Source organism: Triturus cristatus, chromosome 7, assembly GCF_964204655.1.
Source record: "Triturus cristatus chromosome 7, aTriCri1.1, whole genome shotgun sequence".
Taxonomy (NCBI): domain Eukaryota; kingdom Metazoa; phylum Chordata; class Amphibia; order Caudata; family Salamandridae; genus Triturus; species Triturus cristatus.
The window spans coordinates 1,558,896-1,583,775 of NC_140590.1; the positions used below are offsets into that span (position 1 = coordinate 1,558,896).

Genomic DNA, 24,880 nt, shown 5'->3' on the forward strand with positions numbered 1-24,880 from the left:
AGGGCATCTTCGAGATGCCCCCTGAAACCTAACCTACAATCCACGTCTGGACTGAGAGGCTGCTTAGGCTGCCACACAGCAGACATGTTGTTGGACCCCTGGGTAGGAGAGCCCCTGCTCTCCTGGGCCTGCAACAATGCACATCCTGGGCGAGGTGCTAGATCTCCTCCCCCAGGACGGGCATGGGGAAGCTTCAAAGGCATGCCGCCTCCGAGCTTCCCCAGGCCACTGCAACCCCCCATTCTGGCGGGAAGCTTGGCCGGAAACCCCAAATAAGGACAGGGGATGTGCCAGCCTGCCAACCCCACCCCTCAGGTGGGGGCGGCGAGGTGAAGCACACCTCCGGGCTCTCGCCATCTTGAAGATGGAAAGCCCTGCCCAATCAGGACCAGGCTACTGCCCCCCTCCCACAGGAGAGAGGCAGGATAGGGGGTGGACCCACCCTAGGGCAGGGACCCATTGGTCCCTGTCCTTCACCTATCTGTAACGCCCCTAAATCTAGTATGTAGGGGCACCCTGAACCTTCCTTCCCCAGATTCCAGATTCCAAAATCCGAAGAAGAGCAAGAAGAAAGCAGACCTGCCTTGCAGCTGCTAAGAGGAAGACACCAACTGCTTTGGACCCAGCCCTACCGGCCTGTCGACCCTCGAACCTGCTCCTGCTCCAACCCGGCATCTCGTGACCAGCAACCTCACAAACCCCGGAGGACCTTGCTACCTTTTGACTCTAAGCCCCTGGGACTCCCATGAGTAGAGGCTCTACTCAAAATCTACTTCTAATCCCTGGCATCAGCCCGGAACCGCAAACCCGTCACACTCTGCACCCACCAAGCCTGGCCTGTGCCGGAGTGAACAAAGACCACGAGGACGACCCCACGGCGACTGTGACCCAGAGTCCAGCACCCAAGGACTTCCCTCGACGCTCCTGAAGACGCCTGCAGCCTCAGAACCAGGTGACCCCCCCCAACCACGATCAACAGAGGGTAAGATTTCCCGACACCAAAAGGCACCCCTGCACCCGGCGCCCCGCGGCCCCCTGTGCTCAATCCCGGGGTACCTACCTAACCTCCAACTAAACTCTCGAAGTGGTGGTGGCACCTGAAGACTCTTCGTCCCCGAGCTTGCGGTCTTTTTCTAAACCGGAGCTTTCCCACTGAAATCCATTGAGTGCCCGAAGGCTCAAAAGCACCCTGTACCCAGCCGCCCGAGTGGCCATGGCAGTGCAGCCTCTACACCTATCTACTTCCCCATTTGCCCTGAGCAAGTGACCAGGAGCCCAGCTCTCACAGCCACGTGGCCTGCTAGTCAGCAGCCACTAACGAAGGCCCCCCCCTACCTGTCATAGGATAACATTGGGCCTAACTCGCTCTGCACCCGGCTGCCCCTGTGCCGCTGAGGGTGAACCAACTGTACCTACCTGACACTGGGAGACCCCTGAGTCTATGCCCAGAACCTTAACTCTGCCAGCCGAGTACTTACCTTTAAACTGATAACCCAATTTTCTCCATAGGGTAACTGACTGGTTTCTTCTGAAATTTCTAAGTGTGGAGTGATCAAAACTTAAAATATTCACCAAAAATCAGCAGAGTAACGAAAACGAAAATACTCACCTGCTATTAGGTGAGATCCCAGTGCTGGATCTTGGTGCCCAGCACTGACTCTGAAAAATACTTACAACTGTACTTACCAGTAACCCAATTTTCTCCCATAGGAAATCATGGACAGTTTTTCTGTGAAATTTCTTCTAAGTGTCAATTTCTGCAAATGTCAAATATTCTTTAAAAATCGTATAACTTCTGAAAACGTAATTACTTACCTGTTTTGGATAAAGGTTCCAGTACTGAGTCTAGTCACCCAGTACTGGATTACAAAAGTAACGAGAACATACTATACCTGCAACTTGAATTTTCTTTCATAGGGAATCATTGACTGTTTTCTATGAAATATTTTCTAAGTGTCAACTTTTAAAAGAGCAAAATATTGCCTAAAAATCATAACAGTAATTAAGTGGACTTTCATCACTTGATTCCAAGTACTGACCCAGGACTGAATCTAGGATCCAGTCCTGGAATTCCAAAAGTAATCCTAAAAGTAATCTGTTGCAAATAACTTGACACTTCCATTGAGCTCAATGCATTGTTGTGTTTAAAATAGTGTTGCCTATTGCAACCACTTGTAACTTCCTACAAAAGTCAATTTACATATTGCAAAAGTATTTATACAAAGTATCTCATTCTGAGAAAGTATATTTTAATGCCAATTGTTGGTTCTAAAATAAAACAAGCATATATTTTTTATATATAAACCATTGGCCTAGAGTTCAGTTATTGAGTGTGTGAGACCATTTGCTGACTGAGTGTGTACAACAAATGCTTTACACTGTCCTCTGGTACTGCCTTACTGCTCGACCAAGCTACCACTTTAGAGAGTAAGGTTATACCTAACTTTAGCCTCTACCAAACCTCTGGGGACTGTGGACTCTGTACACCCTGTACCTATTTGGGAACAGTATATACAGAGCCACTTTCTCACAACATATCCTCAATAAGGGTTGTTTGGACTGGTACAAGGTGCCCACTATAACTAGTGGACAGCATATACCAGGCCAACTTCTCACAATTACTGGTATAGTGCACCCAGCTAGTGGAGTGGCTGACCTATGCCAGGGTAGTGGGTTATAACAGGGATGTGTGCCATGTCGACTTTTCACTTTGTTCTGCACCAAAACATGCAGCCTGCAATGGTAGTGTGTGCATGTTATGGTACAGGGCCTCCAGGGGTGGCACAATAAGTGCAGAGGCCTTCCCTGGTCACAGTGCCCTTGGTACCCATGGTAGCTTTTACCAGGGACTGACATGTGGTTAGAGAGGTGCCAATTGGGGGTACAAGGTACAGTTTTGGTAAAAAACACAGGCTCTGGGAAACTGATTGGCAGGGACCCAGGGCATTTCAAGTCAAAGTGCATCAGTAGTCTGGTAAAAGGTGGGGGGGAGGGTGGTTACTGCAACATAAACCCAGCTTCCTACACCCACTCAAAAAGCCACTCTCATCCAACAAGCACACTCACACACCCATTCAGAAACCCACTCACACACCCATAGTCACTCTCGCACCCAATCACCCACCAATCCAGCCACTTACATCCAGTAACAGCCAAGTGCACACCCACTTACACAAAGATCCACAGCCACGCACATATATGTTAAAAGTAGCATTACTCATTATTGGTACACTAGTTAGACTTTTACCATTAGTGATGACACATTTGACGTCATAAGCAGTGCACTGTGGTGGCATCATTTAAAGTTCGCTCAGGTAAATAAAACTGCATCATTTCTCTGGTTTCGTAATAGCTAAATCTGAGCCCAACTATAATGTTCCTGTAAATGTTGGCTTTTTTTTACAGTGAACGAAACACACACACATTAAAGCGACATTATAGTATGGTGAAAATGACAGTTAAATGAACAAAACTACTGAAATTCACCAGCCAGAGTTACGTACAGCAACTATAGCTTGCACCCCGCCATGCCCGGTCCTGTCATCAGTGTCGCCATTACAGATTTTGCAGTCATGTTATTAATGTCACAGATCATGTCATGGGTGATATTGAATATGCTACTTACCAGTATGCATCTGTTCTTGGCATGTAGGGCTGCTGACATTCATATCTGTGCATAGATCGCCGCCTAGTGTTGGGTCCGGATGTTTGCACGTTGTTGTCCTGGAAGAGTCTTCGAAGTATCCTGGGATAGGTGACTCCTCCCCTGGACTACAGTGCGCATGGGCATCCTCTCCATCCTCAGATTGTTTTTCGCCATTGTGGCAGTGATGGAGTAGATACAGAAAATGATGACCATGCTTACAGTAATTCTGAGAGCTGCAGCTGCTACAGGCGCCGGGGAGGAGGGAGGGCGATATGAATGTCAGCAGCCCTACATGCCAAGAACAGATGCATACTGGTAAGTAGCATATTCAGTTCGAGGCATGTGGGCTGCTGAATTCATATCTGTGCATAGAATATATAGCAGTGCCCTCTATTAGCGGCGGCTACCAGTGCCAGCTGCAGCGGTCTGAAAAAGAGTTTTGAGAACAGCCTGTCCTACAGCTGCCTGATGTTTTGATTGCACATCTACACAATAGTGTTTTGTAAATGTGTGTGTAGTGGACCAGGTGGCTGCTCTACATATATCATGCAGGGGAATGTTTCCTAGAAAAGCCATGGAGGCCCCTAACTTACGTGTTGAGTGGGCTCGTGGGGGAATCGTTAATGTGCGTTTAGCCTTTTGATAGCAAATTTGAATACATTTAACGATCCATCTGTCTATACCTGCTTTGGAGATAGCGTTACCTTTGTGGTGTGGGGCAAAGGCAACGAAAAGTTGTTTTGTCTTCCTAAAGGCTTTAGTCCTGTCGAAGTAGTACATGAGTGCCCGCTTTACATCTAGTGTATGGAGTGCTCTTTCCGCGACAGTTTGTGGGTTTTGGAAGAAAACAGGCAGTTCAATAGTCTGATTGATGTGGAACTGCGATATTACCTTGGGCATGAATTTTAGGTTGGTATGTAGTACGACCCTGTTGGCCTGGAGTTCACTAACTCTTCTCAAAGAAGTGATCGCTACTAGGAAAGCTACTTTCCAGGTAAGGAATTGAAGCTCGCATGAGTGTAGAGGTTCAAAGGGTGGACCCATCAGGCGTGTGAGGTCCAAGTTGAGGTTCCACATTGGAGCCGGTGGATGGCTTGGAGGAATGACTCGTTTGAGTCCTTCCAAGAATGCTTTGATGGCAGGCACTCTGAATAGAGAGGTGCTGCCTGGTTTGCAGATAGGCTGATATGGAGGTCAAATGGACACGTATAGAGGTTTTCCGCCAGATTGCATCGGTATAGGTGTAGGAGGTAACAAATTATGTTTTGTATGGATGCGTCTAGCGGGTTAATGTCATTATTATTGCAATAAATGACGAACCTCTTCCATTTGGCTGCATAGCAAGCTCTGGTAGTGGGTCTTCTGGCCTCCTTAATGATGTCCATGCAGTCAGGTGGCAGGTTTAGGTAGCCAAACTCTAGGACTTCAGGAGCCAGATTGCCAGGTTCAGCTGTTGCGGATCTGGGTGCTGAATCTCTCCATGGTTCTGCGTCAAATGCGCGGGCTTGATCCGCAGCCTTTGATGCGGCACCACGGAAAGCTCGAGAAAGGTGGTGTACCACGGCTGGCGTGCCCACGTTGGAGCAACTAGGACGAGTGTCAGTGCGTGTTGTCTGAGTTTGCGTGCCACCAGCAGTATCAGTGGTGCTGGGGGAAAAGCGTACGCAAATCTGCCGGACCAGTTCATCCATATCGCATTGCCCTGCGACTGCGGATGTGGGAACCTGGCGGCAAAGCTTTGGCATTTTGCGTTTTCGCTTGTGGCGAATAGGTCGATGTCTGGATGACCCCACTGCTGGAAGTACGGCTGGAGTACTGATGGGTGTAACTCCCACTCGTGCATCTGGTGGCTGTGTCTGCTGAGCAGATCCGCCATCTGGTTGTCCTTGCCGGGGAGGTGTTCTGCCATGAGGAATATGTTCCTCTGAATGGCCCACTTCCACATGCTCTGAGCCAGATGAGACAACTGTGGAGAGTGTGTTCCTCCCTGCTTCTGTATGTAGTACATTTCGGTCATGTTGTCCGTCCGGATCAACACGACCTTGTTGCACAGATGTACTTTGAATGCTTTCATAGCTAGGAAGATTGCCATCAGTTCCAGAAGGTTGATGTGCATCTTCTTTTGTTGTGTTGTCCATAGTCCCTGCACTGTGTAGTGGAGTACGTGAGCTCCCCATCCCTGGAGAGACGCGTCCGCTGTCAGTATTATCTGTGGAACAGGCTCTTGGAACGGTCGGCCCTTGCAAAGGTTTTGTGGAGTCCACCAATGCAGAGAGTTGTATGCCCGACCGCTCAACAACACTAGGTCTTTTAGCTGTCCGTGAGCCTGATTCCACTGACGTGCTAAGCACTCCTGAAGCGGGCGCATATGTAATCTCGCGTGCGGGACTATGAAAATGCAGGAGGCCATCATGCCTATCAACTGCATGAACACTCGCGCAGGAAGGGAGTGTTGGGGTTTGAACTTGGAAATCAGCATTTGCATGCTGTTGATCCTCACTAAATTTGGCTGGGCTGTGGCCGCCAGTGTCTCTATAGTCGCACCTAGGTACTGTTGTACGTGTGCGGGCTGGAGATGGGATTTTGGGTAATTTAGTGAGAATCCCAGACTGTGAAGGAGGTGAATGGTGCGGGACATGTGGCTGGCACATTGCTGGGCTGACGGTGCTTGAACGAGCCAGTCGTCCAGGTAGGGGTAGACGTGTATGTGCTGCCTCCGTAGATGTGCCGCCACAGTAGCTAGGCACTTTGTGAAAACCCTGGGTGCTGTTGTCACGCCGAAGGGAAGGACTTTGAATTGGTAGTGCTGCCCCTGAACAGTGAACCTGAGGTATTTTTTGTGTGAGGGGTGAATGGGTATGTGGAAATACGCATCTTTGAGGTCCAGTGTGGCCAGAAAGTCTCCCTGCTTGAGAAGCGGAAGGACTTGCTGTAGAGTGAGCATGTGAAAATGCTCTGAAAGAATGTATTGGTTCAGGGGTCTCAGGTCTAATATAGGTCTGAGTGACCCGTCCTTTTTTGGTATTAAAAAGTACAGGGAGTACACCCCCGTACCTTGCTCGTGGACGGGTACGACCTATATTGCGCCTTTTAGAAGCATACTTTGCACCTCCTGCTGTAAGAGCGTTAAGTGCTCTGAGGACATAGGACGGTTTTTTGGAGGTATTGTGGGTGGAGTGGAGGTTAGTTCTAGACAGTAACCGTATTTGACAATATCTTTGACCCACCTGTCCGTGGTGATGGAGTTCCACGTGGACAGGAACCTTTGTAGCCTTCCCCCGACAGGTGTTATGTGGTCGGGAGGAAGGGAGAGGGCGTCACTGCTTGTTCTTTGGGGAGGACCGGGTGTTGCCGTAGCCGCGTCCTCTGCCCTTTGTACTGGAGCCACGATATCCACCCCGGGTGTTTTTATCGTAGGTGGTTTGTGTATTGCCCTTGTTGTATGTTTGCTGTGACCCCTGAACTCTACCTGCTCCTCTATTTCCGGGGCGACGAAAGGAGCCGCTCCGAAAGGACTGAGTCTGGAGAGCCCACATGGACTTTGCAGTGTCCGTGTCCTTTTTTATTTTCTCTAGGGTGGTGTCAACCTCCGGGCCGAATAAATAGTCGGGGTTGACAGGCTGGTTGAGTATGTTATTTTGCACCTCAGGTTTGAATCCGGAGATTCGTAACCAGGCATGTCGTCGCAACATGACGCTAGCGTTTATGGCCCTGGCAGCTGTGTCTGCGGCATCCAGCGCACACTTGATGGATGCGTTTGTGAGGAGCTGTCCCTCCCTGATGAGGATCTCTGCACCTTCTCTGTATTGGTCAGGGAGATGTTGGAGTAGTTGCTCTAATGTGTCGTAGTGCGCTCTATCGTAGCGAGCGAGGAGCGCTTGAGTATTGGCAATGCGCCATATGTTAGCTGCCTGGGCGGCAACCCGTTTGCCAGAGGTCTCTAACACCTTGGACTCTTTGTCCGGGGGAGGAGCGTCACCTGTTGTTTGCGAGTGTGCCCTCTTGCGAGCATTCGCAACGACAATGGAATCCAGAGGTAATTGGCCTCTAATGTAAGTAGGGTCCCCAGGCGCTGATCTGTATTTCTTGTCGATCCTGGGGTTTATCACTCTTGCCCTGGTGGGTTCCTTGAAGATGTCCTTCGCTGGTTTGAGGACCCCCTTTAACATGGGCAGAGTCTTTATATTCCTTTCTGAGGATGCGAAAGTATCCATAAGAAATTCGTCCTCGACGGTGTCAGAGTGAAGGTGCACCCCATGATTGGCCGCAGCACGTTCAATTAGAGCGTTGAACGCTGCAGTGTCCTCTGTGGGAGATGTTTTTGCTCCATAGAGTTGCGGGTCCTGTGCATCCATAGGTGCACCTGGGTCCACAGGGTCATCCCAAGCTTGATCAGGGTCCTGTTGGCCGTCAGGGTCCATGTCTCCGGGGTAGGGGACTTGGTCACCCATGTAGTCCTCCAACGCATCTGTGTCGGAGTGTGTGGGAGAGAAAGATTGTGGATCCTGGTAGGGTGAGTGGAAAGGTTCGTAAAGAACTGGTTCTGAAGCCACAGGCAGCTTTCTTTTAAGTGGGATCCGGAAGGAGTCCAAAGCTGGCTCCGAAGTTATTTTCCTTTTGTGGATAATCATCCTGCCGGTGTCGGCGTCGATGAGATGCGATGGAGACGTCTCCGCAGAGCGTTCGGCAGGCGTGATCGTGGTGTGGGTGACCCGTGTCCTGATTTGGAACAGTTTCGGGGCTGTGGATGGTGGCAGGCCAAAAGTAATGTTGGCTGGTGCCGAAGAGCCTGCTGGAGCTTTAATTGGCTCGGAGCCCGACGTGTCCTGGAGGACCATTTTCTTTTTGGTGCTTTGCGCAGCAACGGGTCGCATCTGGAGCGCCCTCGATTCTTTTGCGCCGACCGGTTCTGTAGAGGCGGCCGTGGACTTTTTCGGCGCCGGTGGGTCATCGAGTCGAGGGGCGGGAATGGCCGTCGACGTCTTCGATGAGTGTGGCTTTGGTGTTGCCGTCGAAGCGGTGTGAGACGCAGCAGGCTGTTTGACCTTTGGGGTCGGAGTCGATTGCGTCGGTGCCGGGAGCCGAGCAGGTTTGGTGGTACCGAAGGCCTTCTTCCGTATGCCGACTCCGACGTCGGCCGCTTCGAGTTCGGCACCGAAGTCTCGTTTGGTGCGCTCGGTGCCGATGTGTTTTGCTGGCGTCGAAGGTGTGGAGGGCCTCGATCCGACCAGCGCCACTTTCGGTTTCGGTTTCAATTGAACCAATACAGCTTTTGGTTTCGGTTTCGAAGAAGGGAAACCAGCCGGTTTGGGCATTAATGGCTGCCGCTGAATGTCCGAGGCCGGGCCCGAGGGCGGGGCCGAAGAACTGCGGGATAGGTCTTGGGTAAGGCCCGAAGGCGATCCCTCGACCGGAGCCATAGACTGTTGCACTGGGCTTTCTTCAGTCTGAACGGGTAGGCCTTGCTCGTCACCGGAGCTACTCTCTTCGGCCCCTAAGGCCTCATTGTAGTCTCCTACCTCGGTGTCGTCTTCATCTCTGCGAAAGAGTGTTTCGTCGACGTCTTCCGATCCAGAGTCATGTTCGGAAGCGGGACTGGAGGGTAGGTTCTCCACTTCTTCGACATCTTCGGTCTCGGCGTTGAAGATGTCGGCCGGGGCCGGTGCCGCTTGCTGCGCCTCGAGTCTCGCCGCTCGTCGATTCCGTAGAGTCTTCTTGGATCGAAATCGGGCACAGGCCATGCATGTAGATTCGTCGTGATCCGGTGAAAGGCATTTGTTGCACACCGGATGGACGTCGATGTGGGGATATTTCGCATTGCATACCGGACACCGCTTGAATGGTGTCCTCGATTCCATCGTCGATGTCGGGTCGACGGTGGGGTAAGATACGAAAAGTTGGTTCTGGAAGTTAGTAAACTAACAAAGATACTATCGATACCGATCGAGAAACAGTACCGACGCGAACTAAAGGCCTTGTGGCCTGGAAAAGGTTTTTCCTAACTTGAGTCAAGATAGCACATCCGAACCCAATGGCGGAAAAAAACAATCTGAGGATGGAGAGGATGCCCATGCGCACTGTAGTCCAGGGGAGGAGTCACCTATCCCAGGATACTTCGAAGACTCTTCCAGGACAACAACGTGCAAACATCCGGACCCAACACTAGGCGGCGATCTATGCACAGATATGAATTCAGCAGCCCACATGCCTCGAACAATAAGTGAGGTCATAAGTAGTGCATGGGGAGGGAACGTATTATAGTTACTTTAGGACTCCAGTCACTCATTTATTCTTTTTTTTTTGAATATATATTTTTCTGGCTGGCCTGGTGTGCACCTGGGAACCCCACTTTGAAATTATGTTTGGAGGCCAAGGGGCGGTGCTCCAGAGCTCCCCAAACCTCAGCCAGCACCCATCGTGGGGCATCACGCATCCATAGCTCAACTTTTGTTGGGGGCTTTGGAGGAAGCCCCCGAGGCCCCACTAGCTTCTCAAGCAACAGCTGGCCATTTGTTGTATTTTGGCAGAGTGCCATAGTGCACATCTGGTTCACCCATAATCCTGGCATCGTTGAGGGCCAAAGGGCCACACGGCTCCGGTTGCAGCTCTTTATAACAGCCCACGCCGGGCTGGAGCAAATTTCTGTTCCATGCCCAGAGAAAATGTGGGTAGGATATATCTGCACTTTCTGGGCAGGGTCACAGGATCCCAAGGGTGTGATCAACGAGACACAATGTGGTGAATACCAGTAGGACCACCTCACCTTTTAAAATACGTTTGTCTCTGGGGGATGGGGTTGCCGTGCCCTGAACAGGCTCGGGGGTGATGGTGGTGGTTGGGGAAGGAGGGATGGGGAGGGGAGTGACATTCTCCCTCCCCATTATATATTTTTTTTTAAAGGCACCAGTGGATGGGGTACCCAGGGCCTGTAAAGGCTCCGGAAGGTAGGACCTATGCCTGCTCCCTTGAAAATCACTTCCACCACCTCCCAGACGCTGGCCAGTGCAGTTTGCCCTTCCCCCTTAAGGATTCTGAGCCAAGTCCCACGTCCTAACATGGCTGCCCCCACATTTTGGATCCATTGAAACTCCGTAGCTTGAAATACATTATGGTTTTAAGGCTCATTTGCTCTCAAAGTACTGAGCAGATTTACACCAAATCACAAAAAGCATGCTTTCTGGACCAAGATCTAGCTTTTGGCCACATTTGGCGTAAATCCATTAAAGCAGTTTTTGCGGTACAACTAGACAAAAGGAGGGAGAACATTTTGGGAAACCGCCCCCCCCCCCCCCCACCACACCCCACCCCTTTCCTTTATTTATCTCTTTTTGGTCCCCGCTCAAAAGATTACCCAAATACTTTCCAGGAAGGAGCTGAGGTGGATGAGACTCTTTGGAAAGTTTTGTGATGACTAGTTAAATGGAACCAAAATTATATAGAAACACAAATACTACCTTCCCTATGGAAACACGATAAAATTATAACTAACCAGTGGCGACCGCTTGGTAATATATTACATTTTTTTAAAAGATGGGAAAAAAAAAATGTTTGGGGCAAGAGAAAGAATAAGATGTAAAGTGCACACTCCTTCAGGAAGGAAGCACTTTTCTTACCCGGGAGAAGAGTGTGTTAAGGCAATGCACTTTCTGCCGCTCGTTCACGTAGGCATAGTACTGGGTTATTCCTTTCAAGGTGAGCTCGTCCATCAGGTTGATCTCGTATGGTTTCTGCAAATATCTCGACTAAGACAAAAAGAAAAGAAAAAACAATCACTGGTTACTTCAGACCTTTACATGTTCTGCCTTAAACTACCACAAGGTGGTGCTCCGTTCCTACCAAAACCATAACAGAATATCAAACAACTTAGAAGGAAGCAGTGAGGGACCATGTGTGACTGTTCTGCATGTGCCCACACAGCCATGAACAGCCACAGATGCATGCAGACCTTATGTTAGTTACTTGTCAAGTGCATGCCGCCACATTAAACACATAGGTGCCCGAAGGGGAAGAAAGTAGAGCAGGAGAGTAAAGGAGAAAGAGCTTTAAACACAAAGGTGCCAGAAGGGAAAGAAAGTAGAGCAGGAGAGTGTGAGAAAGTGGCTCTGTAAATACTGTTCCCAAATAGGTACAGGGTGTACAGAGTCCACAGTCGCCAGTGGTTTGGCAGAGGTTAAAGTTACATATAACCTTACTCTCTAAAGTGGTAGCTTGGTCGAGCAGTAAGGCAGTATCAGAGGACAGTGTAAAGCATTTGTTGTACACACTCAGCCAGCAAATGGTCTCACACACTCAATAACTGAACTCTAGGCCAATGGTTTATATATAAAAAATGTATGTCTTATTTTAGAACCAACAATATGTATAAAAATATACTTTCTCAGAATGAGATGCTTTAGGGAAATACTTTTGCAATATGCAATTGACTTTCGTAAATACTGGTTACAGGTTGTTGCAACAGGCTACACAATTTCAAACAATAATGCATTGAGCTCAATGGAAGTTTTAAGTTATCTGCAATAGATTACTTTCAGGATTACTTTTGTAACTCCAGAACTGGATCCTAGATTCAGTCCTGGGTCGGTTCTTAGGAACAAGTGATAAAAGTCGACTTAGCAACTGTTGTGATTTTTAGGCAATATATTGCTATTTTAAAAGTGGACAGAACAAATTTCATAGAAAATAGTCAATGATTCCCTATGGGAGAAAATTCAAGTTGCAGGTATAGTATGTTCTCGTTACTTTTGTAAGCCAGTAGTGGGCTCCTAGACTCAGTACTGGGACCTCTATCTAAAACAGGTAAGTAATTACGTTTTCACAGTTGGTACGATTTTTAAAGAATATTTGAAGTTTGCAAAAATCGACACTTAGAAGAAATTTCACAGAAAAACAGTCACTGGTTTCATATGGAAGAAAATTGGGTTAATGGTAAGTACGGTTGTGAATATTTTTCAGGATCAGTGCTGGGCACCAAGATCCAGCACTGGGATCTCTCCTAATAGCAGGTGAGTATTTTCGTTTATCGATTGATTTTTGGTGAATATTTTAAGTTTTAAAAACTCCACACTTTAGAAGAAATTTCAGAAGAAACCAGTCAATGTTACCCTAGGGAGGAAAATTGGGTTATCTGCTTTTGGGTAAGTACTCGACTGGCAGAGTTAAGGTTCTGGGCACAGACTCAGGGGTCTCCCAGGGTCAGGTAGGTACAGTTGTTGCACCCTCAGCGGCACAGGGGCAGCCGGGTGCAGAGTCAGTTAGGCCCAATGTTATCCTACGGGAGGCAGGGGGGCCTTGGTTGGTGGCTGCTGACTAGCAGTCCACGCGGCTGTGGGAGCAGGGCTCCTGGTCACTTGCTCAGGGCAAATGGGGAAGTAGATAGGTGTAGAGGTTGCACTGCCAGGGCCACTCGGGCGGCTGGGTACAGGGTGCTTCTGAGCCTTCGGGCACTCAATGGATTTTAATGGGAAAGCTCCTGGCTGAACAAAGGCTGCAAGCTCGGGGATGAAGATTCTTCAGGTGCCACCACCACTTCGAGAGGTAAGTTGGGTAGTTGGAGGATAGGTAGGTACCCAGGAGTCGGGCACAGGGGTCCGCAGGGCAGCGGGTGCAGGGGTGCCTTTTGGTGTCGGGAAATCTTACCCTCTGTTGATCGCGGTTGGGGGGGGGGGGTACCTGGTTCTGAGGCTGCAGGCGTCAGGAGCATCGAGGTGAGTCCTTGGGTGCCGGATTCGGGGTCACAGTCGCTGGGGGGACGTCCTCGGGGCATTTGTTAACTCTGGCACAGGCCAGGCTTGGCAGGTGCAGAGTGTGCAGGGTTCGCGGTTCTAGGCTGATGCCAGGGATTAGAAGCTGATTTTGAGCAGAGCCTCTGCTCATGAGAGTCCCTGGTGCTTAGAGCCAAAAGGTAGCCAGGTCCTCCGGGGTTTGTAAGGTTGCTGGCCACAAGAGTTGCCGGGATGTAGCAGGAGCGGGTTCGAGGGTCGACAGGCCGGTAGGGCTGGGGCCAAAGCAGTTGGTGTCTTCCTCTACTTAGCAGCTGCACGGCAGGTCTTCTTTCTTCTTGCTCTTTGTTTTTCGGAATCGAAGGAAGGTTCAGGGTGCCCCTAAATAGTAGATTTAGGGGCGTTACAGGTAGGTAAAGGGCAGGGACCAATGGGTCCCTGTCCTGGGGTGGGTACACCCCCTATTCTGCCACTCTCCTTTGGGAGGAGGGCAGTAGCCTAGTCCTGATTGAGCAAGGCCTCCCATCTTCAAGAGGGCCCGGAGATGTGCTTCACCTCACCTCCCCCACCTGAGGGGTGGGGTTGGCAGGCTGGCACATCCCCTGTCCTTATTTGGGGTTTCCAGCCAGGCTTCCCGCCAGAGTGGGGGCAGCAAGTGGCCTGGGGAAGCTCACAGAGGTGGCATGCCTTTGAAGCTTCCTCCTGTCCATCCTGGGGGAGGAGACCTAGCACCTCACCCAGGATGTGCATTGTTGCAGGCCCAGGAGTGCGGGGCTGTCCTACCCAGGGGTCCAGCAACATGTCTGCTGTGTGGCAGCCTAAGCAGCCTCTCAGACCAGACGTGGATTGTAGGTTAGGTTTCAGGGGGCATCTCCAAGAGGCCCTCTGTGGTGCTTTGTACATTAAATCCCACACTGGCAACAGTGCGGGTTTAATGTACTGAGAAGTTTGATACCAAACTTCAGTCTTCGGTGTTGCCATTATGGTGCTGTGGAGTTCGTGTTTGACGAGCTCTCAGCACCATGTACTCTTAAATGGCAGCACCACACTTAGTGCCCAGGAATGGACCTGGTTACTGTAGGGGCAAAAGGTTCATGCTCCTTTGCCCACACCACTGGCATAGGGCACCCAGCTAGAGGGGTGGCTGATGTATGCCAGGGCAGTGTAGGTGGTGGGCATGGCACAGAGGGATGTGTGCCATGTTGACTGTCTTGTCTTGTACCCAGACACTCAGCCTGCAAGGGCAGTGTGTGGGTGTAAGGGTACAGGGCCTCTAAGGGTGGCACAATGAGTGCTGCAGTCCTTAGAGGCCTTCCCTGGTCACAAGGCCCTGGGTACCTAGGGTACCACTTACCAGGGGCTGACATGTGACCAGGGTTTGCCAATTTGGGGTTTGAGGTTTTTAGAGAAGTTTTTAGGTTTTTAGGGAAGGCACATAGGCCCTGGGCACCTGATTGGCAACGCCAACTAAGTGGTGGTGGCACCTGAATAATCTTCGGCACCAAGCTTGCAGCATTTGTTCATCCTGGAGCTTTCCAATTGAAATCCATTGAGCGCCCAAAGGCTCAAAAGCACCCTGCACCCAGCCGTGCCGTGGCCCTGGCAGTGTAAATTCTACTCCTACCTACTTCCCCATTTGCCCTGAGCAAGTGACCAGGAGCCCAGCTCCCACAGCCGCGTGGCCTGCTAGCCAGCAGCCACCAACAAAGGCCCCCTGCCTCCCATAGGATAACATTTTGCCTAACTCACTCTGCACCCAGCTACACGTGTCGCTGAGGGTGTAACAACTGTACTTACCTGACCCTGGGAGACCCCTGAGTCTGTGCCCAGAACCTTAACTCTGCCAGTCGAGTACTTACCCAAAAGCTGATAACCCAATTTTCCTCCATAGGGTAACATTGACTGGCTTCTTCTGAAATTTCTTCTAAGTGTGGAGTTTCTAAAATTTAAAATATTCACCAAAAATCAATCGAGTAACGAAAACAGAAATACTCACCTGCTATTAGGAGAGATCCCAGTGCTGGATCTTGGTGCCCAGCACTGACCCTGAAAAATATTCACAACCTTACTTACCATTAACCCAATTTTCTTCCATAGGAAATCATTGACTGTTTTTCTGTGAAATTTCTTCTAAGTGTCGATTTTTGCATATACAAATATTGTTTAACCCCTTGCCTGCTCATGACGGAACCACTCCATCATGAGCCACGGGTGCCGTATGCTCATGACGGAGTGGTTCCGTCATGCTGCGGCCGTTGGCGGACGCTCCGCCCACGCGGCACTGATTCCCCGCCTGTGCGGGCCAACAATGCAAGTGGGCGGAGTCGTGACGGAACCACTCCGTCATGAGCACAGCGCGCCCGTGGCTCATGACGGAGTGGTTCCGTCACGAGCATGGCGGCGCCGCTAACACCCGAACCCCCCCTGCACCGCGGCAAAATTCGTGCCGCGGCGAAGGGGTTAAGAATCGTACCAACTGTGAAAACGTAATTACTTACCTGTTTTAGATAGAGGTTCCAGTACTGAGTTTAGGAGCCCAGTACTGGATTACAAAAGTAACGAGAAAATATTATAACTGCAACTTGAATTTTCTCCCCTAGGGAATCATTGACTATTTTCTTCGAAGTGTCAACTTTTAAAATAGCTAAATATTGCCTAAAAATCACAACAGTAACTAAAACGAGTTTACTCACTTGTTTCCAAGACCTGTCCCAGGACTGAATCTAGGATCCAGTCCTGGAGTTAGAAAAATAATCTTGAAAGTAATCTATTGCAAATAACTTAAAACTCACATTGAGCTCAATGTATTATTGTGTTTGAAATTGTGTTGCCTATTGCAACAACCTGTAACTATTACCTACAAAAGTTAATTGCATATTGGAAAAGTATTTAAGTAATGCCTCTCATTCTGAGAAAGTATTTTTTGATACCTATTGTTGGTTCTAAAATAAAACCATATATTTTTATATAAACCATTGGCCTAGAGCAGCGTTTTTCAACCACTGTTCCGCGGCACACTAGTGAGCCGCGAGATGTTGCCTGGTGTGCCGTGGGAAAACGTGGGAAAATGGAAGCAATCGAAAGATTTTTTTTTTAAAATGTCAAATTTTCCCCCACTAGGCCGGGCGGCGCCGGACTGTATCCTGGGTATGGGGGGGGGTGGGGTTTTTGATTGGCGCTCCTCCACCTTTCTGATGTCCGGGCTGTGATTGGTCCAGACTCCAGCCTGGACCTATCACAGAGCAGTATCTCCCGCCCGAGCGCAGTGTGCGCAGCAGCGGAGAGAAGAAGACGTCGCGACTCGAGTCACCAGGACTCCCAGGAGGACCGGAGCAGGAGCAGGAGGAGACGGACGGAGACCAGGACTCAGCACTGCAGACTCAGAGAGACCGCATCCGGATCCAGACCAGGCCGCAGGTGCAGCGCGAGGTGAGTCTCACTCATTTGCACCCTCATTGAATGTACGCGCGCCTGGGAGGTGGCCGCACGCAGCGCTCCGATGATCTGGAAGTCTTATTTTTTGTTTCTAATTTCAACAGAATGAAAGATTTTTGCCAGTAGAGTAGACAACACGAGTATCAAGTGCTCCCCAAGTTCCCATTTATCACCCTTGGCTATCTGCATCTGTGTATTTAATTGCTGACGACTGATTCTTGGTGATAAATCACTTTATATCGAGGAGGGAGTTGCGAGCCCTTCTATGAAAATGAGGGCATGATACCGTCAGCTGATAGGCATTGATGTGAATCGCATAACTGTGCAACAAAAGCCTGCCCGGATGTGCTCGCTGCACAAACAGCCCGTTGTTTCCAACAGTGCCAGTTGTCTCTATTAATGTCAAGAGGAATGCAATTTTATTAGTATGTGAGAAAGGCGTACTCAGTCTCTGACGTAGGACTCTTGTAAACTTCTTTCATCCGCTCTCTTAGCAATCCTTCTTACCATCCCCGAGCCCCTGCTGTACATAGGTGCAATCAGTCGCTACGGATGTTAAACGTATATTTAATTTAAACACATATTAAACACTGCAACAGTCTAATAATATTACAGAGGGGCTGCGTAAGAGGTACAGAGTTAAATTTTCTAACATTTTCTAACATTTTCTAATGGTGGTGTGCCTCGTGATTTTTTTCATGAAACAAGTGTGCCTTGGCTGAAAAAGGTTGAAAAACACTGGCCTAGAGTTCAGTTCTTGAGTGTGTGAGACCATTTGCTGACTGAGTGTGTACAACAAATGCTTTACACTGTCCTCTGATACTGCCTTACTGCTCGACCAAGCTACCACTTTAGAGAGTAAGGTTATATCCAACTTTAACCTCTGCCAAACCTCTAGGGACTGTGGACTCCATACACACTGTACCTATTTGGGAACAGAATATACAGAGACACTTTCTCACAGCCAGAAGGGAAAGAAAGTAGAGCAGGAGAGGAAGGGAGAAGGCTTTCTGAGATCCCCAAAATGGAGAGGCTGCGAGAGGCCAAACATAAGGAATAAGCAGGACAGGATAGTAGGGAGCGAGGGCGAGGAGGAGGCAATATAGTAGAGAGCAAAGAGGAGGATGAGGCAGACATTAAGGGACAGGATAGTAGGGAGCGAGGGGGAGGAGGCAGGATAGTAGGGAGCAAGGGAGAGGAGGTAGGATAGTAGGGAGCGAGGAAGCAGCATGATAGGGAGCGAGGGTGAGGAGGCAGACATTAAGGGGAAGGATAGTAGGGAGCAAGGGTGAGGAGGAGGCAGACATTAAGGGGCAGGATGGTAGGCGGCGAGGAGAAGGCAGGATAGTAGGGAGCGAGGGCAAGGAGGAGGCAGACATGAAGGGGCAGGATAGCAAGGCCAAGGAGGAGGCAGGATAGTAGGGGCGAGGAGGAGCTAGACATTAAGGGACAGGATAATAGGGAGCGAGGGCGAAGAGAAGGCAGGATAGTAGGGAGCAAGGTGGAGGCAGACATTAAGGGGCAGGATAGTAGTGAGTGAGGGGGAGGAGAAGGCAGAATCGTAGAGAGCGAGGGGGAGGAAGAGGAAGGATAGTAGGGGCGAGGAGGAGGCAGGATAGTAGGGAGCGAGGGGGCGAAGCAGGATAGTAGGGAGTGGGGAGGAGAAGGCAGGATAGTAGGGAGCGGGGGAGGAGGAGGCAGGATAGTATGGAGCGAGGAGGAGGCAGGATAGTAGGGAGCAAGGGCGAGGAGGAGGCAGACTTTAAGGGGCAGGATAGTAGTGAGCGAAGGGGAGGAGGCAGGATAGTAGGGAGCAAGGGAGAGGAGGTAGGATAGTAGGGAGCGAGGGGGGGGAGGCAGAATATTAGGGAGCAGACATTAAGGGGCAGGATAGGAGGGAGCGAGGGAGAAGCAGACAACGGGAAGGGTACTAGAGAGAAAGGGAGGCAGACATTAAGGGGCAGGATAGTAGGGAATTGAGGGGGGGAGGCAGGATAGTAGGGAGCAAGGGCGAGGCAGACATTAAGGGGCAGGATAGTAGTGAGCGAGGTGGAGGAGGCAAGATAGTAGGGAGTGAGGGGGAGGAGGCAAGATAGTAGGGAGCGAGGGGAGGGGGAGGAGGCAGGATAGTAGGGAGCGAGGGGAGGGGGAGGAGGCAGGATAGTAGGGAGCGAGGGGAGGGGGAGGAGGCAGGATAGTAGGGAGCGAGGGGAGGGGGAGGAGGCAGGATAGTAGGGAGCGAGGGGAGGGGGAGGAGGCAGGATAGTAGGGAGCGAGGAGAGGGGGAGGAGGCAGGATAGTAGGGAGCGAGGGGAGGGGGAGGAGGCAGGATAGTAGGGAGCGAGGGGGAGGAGGCAGGATAGTAGGGAGCGAGGGGGGAGGAGGCAGACATTAAGGGGCAGGATAGTAGGGAGCGAGGGGGGAGGAGGCAGGATAGTAGGGAGTGAGGGGGAAGGAGGCAGGATAGTAGGGAGCGAGGGGGGAGGAGGCAGACATTAAGGGGCAGGATTTTAGGGAGCGAGGGGGGAGGACAAGGGAGACATTAAGGGGCAGGATAGTAGGGAGCGAGGGAGAGGCATACAAGGGGCAGGATAGTAGAGAGCCAGGGGGAGGGGAGCGGCAGATAAAGGGGCAGGATTGTAGGGAGCGAGGGCGAGGAGGCGGCAGACATAAGGGGCAGGATAAAAGGGAGCGAGTGGGAGGAGGAGGCAGAATAGTAAGGAGCAAGGGCGAGGAGGTGGCTCACAGCGGCAGGATAGTAAGGAGCGAGGGAGAGGAGGCGGCGGTGAGACAGGGTGTGCGGGGGGGAGATGCGGCAGACAGGGGAGCGAGGGGAAGGAGGAAGCAGACATTAAGGGAAAGGAAGCAAATACAGGTACTTGAAGCTCACACACAACATTTAGCCGACATCTGCCAGATCGCTCTAGAGGCAAAATGGAAAGTCTTCATTGGGACTCTCTCAAATCACTGAGTGGCCATTCTGATTTAACTGACACAAACGAAGATAACTTCCAGAATGGAACATTGTGTTAAATGAAAATCCAGTCCAAAACATGCTAGTTAACCCATATGGGGCAGCTAGCAGTAGGCAGACTTAGCATTGTAATCAGGCAAACAAATCACTTGTCTTGGCAACAAGATGGAAAATGCAAATGTCGAATACACTTATTTTGTTTATTTTACTGAAATGAAGACAGAAGCTCCAATGGATCTGGACTGCAGGAGTGAAGACTGAATGAGGTGCGCCAGAGCTGGACTGCAGGACTGGAGTAGGGATTAGGCCTGCCAGAGCTGGACAGAAGGACTGGAGTAGGCGTGCCAGAGTTGGACCACAGGATTGGAGAAGGGATGAGGCATGCCAGAGTTGGACTGTAGAACTGGAGAAGGGATGAGGCATGCCAGAGGTGGACAGTAGGATTGGAGGAGGGATGAGGAATGCCACAGCTGGATTGTAGGATTGGAGAAGGGATGAGGTGTGCCAGAGCTGGACCACAGGATTGGAGAAAGGCTGAGGCGTGCCAGAGCTGGACTGCAGGACTGGAGTAGGGATTAGGCCTGCCAGAGCTGGACAGAAGGACTGGAGGAGGGAGGAGGCGTGCCAGAGTTGGACCACAGGATTGGAGAAGGGATGAGGCGTGCCAGAGTTGGACTGTAGAACTGGAGAAGGGATGAGGCATGCCAGAGGTGGACAGTAGGATTGGAGGAGGGATGAGGCATGCCATAGCTGGATTGTAGGATTGGAGAAGGGATGAGGTGTGCCAGAGCTGGACCACAGGATTGGAGAAAGGCTGAGGCGTGCCAGAGCTGGACTGCAGGATTGGAGTAGGGATTAGGCCTGCCAGAGCTGGACAGAAGGACTCGAGGAGGGAGGAGGCGTGCCAGAGTTGGACCACAGGATTGGAGAAGGGATGAGGCGTGCCAGAGTTGGACAGTAGGATTGGAGGAGGGATGAGGCATGCCATAGCTGGATTGTAGCATTGGAGAAGGGATGAGGTGTGCCAGAGCTGCACCACAGGATTGGAGAAAGGATGAGGCGTGCCAGAGTTGGACTGTAGAACTGGAGAAGGGATGAGCTGTGCCAGAGCAGGACTGGCGAAGGACGAGGCATGCCAGATGTGGACCCCACAGGGTAGGAAGCTGGCTCTGTATATACTATACAAAAGTGAGGTGTACTGTGCACAGAGTCCAGTGAATCTCCCCAGAGGTGGGCAGGGGTAAAGTTAGATAGCACCTTACTCTCTATTTGTGGTAGTGTGGTCGAGCAGTAAAGCAGTATCGGAGGACAGTGTTAAGCAATTGTTGTACACACTCAGTCAGCAAATAAATTCACGCACTCAAAGACTGAACTCAGACCAATTGTTTTTGTATTAAAATATTTGTACTTATTTCCTAGAACCAAGCAACCTGGCACAGGTAAGTAATAAATACTGGACAGTAATAATGCAGTTTGTAAACTGTTTGAATTGAAATTGTACATGCACTTGGTTTTGACTTACAGGATGGTTGCAGAGAAATGCAATACTTTGTAAATACAGTACATAGACTTGAATGGGCTTTTCAGTAAAATACCAGGTAAGTTACTTTTTTGATTACTTTTCTTACTCCGAGTAGTATACCTGGATACTACTCTGGGACATTTCCTGTAAACAGGTAAGTAAAATCGTTTTGGTTAATAAGTACAATTTGAAAGAATTTGTTCTCAAACTCCAGTCAATGTTATCCTATGAGGGAGGGGAGGAGCCGGTTCCATCATTGGGAGCGTCTGCCGCTGTGGCCACTGTTCCACCTGGCTGCTGCATCACCATGATATTGGCTAAATTCTCGCCAGGCGATCGCGCCTCAAGATGGCGCTTGGGGTGGAGTGGATTCGCGTTTTGATGTAGCAGCGCGGGGGCCGCAACATTGGGAGCGGGCCCCCGGTAAACTGCACCGGATTAACAGCAAGTTCAGGGGTTCCCCCATCTGCTTCCCCGGTGGGCGCCCGCAGCAGAGGTGAGCAGTTATACCGAGGGTGCAGCCCTGAACACTGGATCTGAAACCAACGAGATCCAGGCATACGGGAGCCTCCATCCGCCTGTGTGGCCAGGCCGCAGCGTGTGGAAGTAAACCGCGGCACATGCAGGACATGTTTTCAGGAGCCCAGAGGCACTTGTAGCTGAAGACAGAGGTGAGAGTACCCCCTTGTGACCTTTGAAGAGCAGAGGGAGACTGGCCCATCCTTCCTTGTCAAGTACTGTGAGTACCTGGCATACGTAGGGTGTGGAGAGGGTTCCCTGGGGCCACTACATACTCAAAGCCGAGGCCGATGGCTGCCTGACCCCAACATGGCCGCCAGTATCTTCAGACTATAAGCATTGCACTCAGGCAATCCTACCAGCGCACGCTGCAGGCCCCATCCCAGATGCTTATAACATGGAGATAGCGCTCGACGATGGCATTAACCAAGGGGGAAGCCCTCCCACATTCCTCCACCAGTAAGGGCACATGTTGACATGATAGCCGAAGAGACTTCTCTGAGAACCCCCTACTGTCAAATCGATCTGGCCAGGGTGACTTCCCCCCCCCCCCCCCTCCCCCCCCGAGGTGAACTTTTCCTTACAGAACACTCCCAGGACTGTGTCTGACCTGAAGATAGCGTCTGGATTTCAATCGGACCATGGTTTCTCACCCTCCCCCGCGCTACTCTGACATTCTCTGAGTACACCTGATCACTATCTTGACAGCAGAGTCCGAGCATTATGTCCGACGCCCGGTGGAGCTGCTCTGTTCAGCTATTGGGGACATCGGCCCTGGTTTTCATCCCCTTGGCCGTCACCTACCCAGCTGGACAATAGGCACAGTTACTCCCCGTTTCTCCCATCCCTCCCCGAATTTCTGTAACTCTGCTCTTTTTCTTGGTTTCCTATGTTTTGATTGCGCTTGAACAAAATTAACATGTTAGCCTGTAACTCTGATCCTCATGTAAAGCGCTCGGATACCTCTGGGTCTAGCCAGCGCTATATAAAACTCAAATAATATAAGTGTTAAAAAGCCTATGGAGGAAAATAGTGTTATTGGTTTTGAGGTATTTGGTAGTGGGAGTTGAGGTTCTGGGGGTAGACTCAGGGGTCCCCCAGGGTTTAGGGATGCACTCTAGTTACACCCTCAGCGGCACTAGGGCGGCCGGGTGTTGAGGCCCAATGTTATCCAATGGGGGATAGGGGGCCTCCGGTTGGTGGTGGCTGACGAGCAGGCCACTTGGTTGTGGAAGCAAAGCGCTTGGACTTTAGCTCAGGGCAAACGGGGAAACAAAGTACCACCAAGGGTGCACCCTCAGCGGCACTAGGGCGGTCAGATGCACGGTGCTGTTTCGACGTTGGGTGCCCTATTTACAATGGGGAACCTCCGGTTTTCAAAGGCACTGCAGGCTTGCGGACGACGGTCTTCTGGGTACGACCACCACTTCGAGAGTTAAGTTGGGAAGTTAGGGGTTGGTTAGGCACCGTCAGTTTGGCCACCCAAGGCTGTAGGGCGTCTGGTGCAGGGGTGCCTTTTGGGGTTGAATCTTCTTACCAGCTCCTGGTCACGGTTGGGGTACCTTCCAGATTTAGGCTGCATTCGACAGCTGAGGGCTTGAGGCAGGTCAGGGGTCGCCAGATCTCGGGTTAGGATCGCCAGGGGGCCCTCCTCGTGGTGTTTGCTCACTCAAGCTCAGGTCGTGGACGGCGGGTGCAGATTCACGATGTCCAGCCGGAGCCAAAGGTTGCAGATCAACAAATCCGGTGTTCACAGGAGACAAAGTCTTTGTGCTTTCAGACAGGCAGGTCCTCCAGGGATTTCGAGGTTGCAGGCTGCAGGACACACCGGGATTTCGCAGGAGCAGGTTTGAGGTGGAGACAGTCCGGTAGGGCTGGGGCTAAGTCAGTGGGTGTCCTCCTCTTGTTAGCTTCTCATGGCTGTATGGTCGTCCTCCTTTTCTTCTTCTGGTTTCTTGTCTGAGGAAGCAAGGTTCAGGGGTGCCACTAAATACTACATTTAGGGGCATTACATGAAGGTAAAAGATTGGGACCAATGGGTTCCTCCCCTGGGGAGGGTACACCCACTATTAGGCCACCCTCCAGTGGGAGGGGGCATAAGCATTTCCCCGTTTGGCTGGGTCCCCTCATCTGCAAGATGGCGGGGACTGAGAGTTGTGCTTCACCTCGTCTCCGCCACATGAGGGGTGGAGTTGGCAGAGGTGGGCATACGTCTCTTCCGCGCTTGTTTTTCCTGCCGGTTCTCCAACCCAAAGTGGGGGTCAGAACCAGTGGGTACAAGTTGCTGAAAGCAGCAAGTGGCCTGGAGAAGCTCACAAAGGCGGCAAGCCTTTGAAGCTTTCCCTTCATGAACCCTGCCCATCCTGGGGGAGGTGGCTTGGCACCTCGTCCCAGGATGTGCATTGTTTCAGGCCCCAAAGAGCAGCAGGCTCTCAACCCAGGGATCCAGAGACATGTCTGGTGGTGGCAGCTGAAAGCAGCCAGTCAGCCTGCAAACTAGTGGTAGGTCGTTTTTAGGGGGCATCTCTAAGATGCCCTCTGTGTGCTTTTTCCATTAAATCCCACACTGGCATCAGTGTGGGTTTAATGTGCTGAGAAGTTTGATACCAAACTTCAGTTTTCAGTGTAGCCATTATGGTGCTGTGGAGTTCGTAATGGTAAACTCTCAGCACCATATACTCTTAATGGCAGCACTGCACTCACAATGTCTAAGAATGGACTTAGACACTAAGGGTACAGGGCTCATGCACCTGTACCCTCACCACTGTTATAGTGCACCCACCTAGAGGGGTGACTTATGTATGCCAGGGCAGTGGGTTGTAGGCATGGGACACAGATGTGTGCCTTGTCGACTCTTCACTTTGTTCTGCACCAAAACACGCAGAATGCAAAAATAAAAAGGGGTGTGTGTGTCGGTCTGTCTGTCTCTCTCCTCCAAGGGTGGCACAATAAGTGTTGTAGCTCTTACAGGCCTTCTCTGGTCACAGTGCCCTGGGTACCTGTGGTACCATTTACCAGAGACTGACCCGTGGCCACAGATGCCAAATGGGTTTAGGCTTCAATGC

General features: G+C 50.9%; 1 protein-coding gene across 4 annotated transcripts in view; it reads right to left on the bottom strand.

Annotated features, from left to right (window-relative positions):
* LOC146808659 (putative ATP-dependent RNA helicase DDX6) overlaps positions 1-24,880 on the bottom strand; it is a 271,143-nt gene that overhangs the window by 118,826 nt on the left and 127,437 nt on the right. For all 4 annotated transcript variants that reach the window (XM_085615455.1, XM_085615452.1, XM_085615453.1 and 1 more), the window contains one exon: positions 11,260-11,388. In XM_085615455.1, the coding sequence (XP_085471581.1) occupies positions 11,260-11,388 (129 nt within the window). The remainder of the gene's footprint in view (positions 1-11,259; positions 11,389-24,880) is intronic.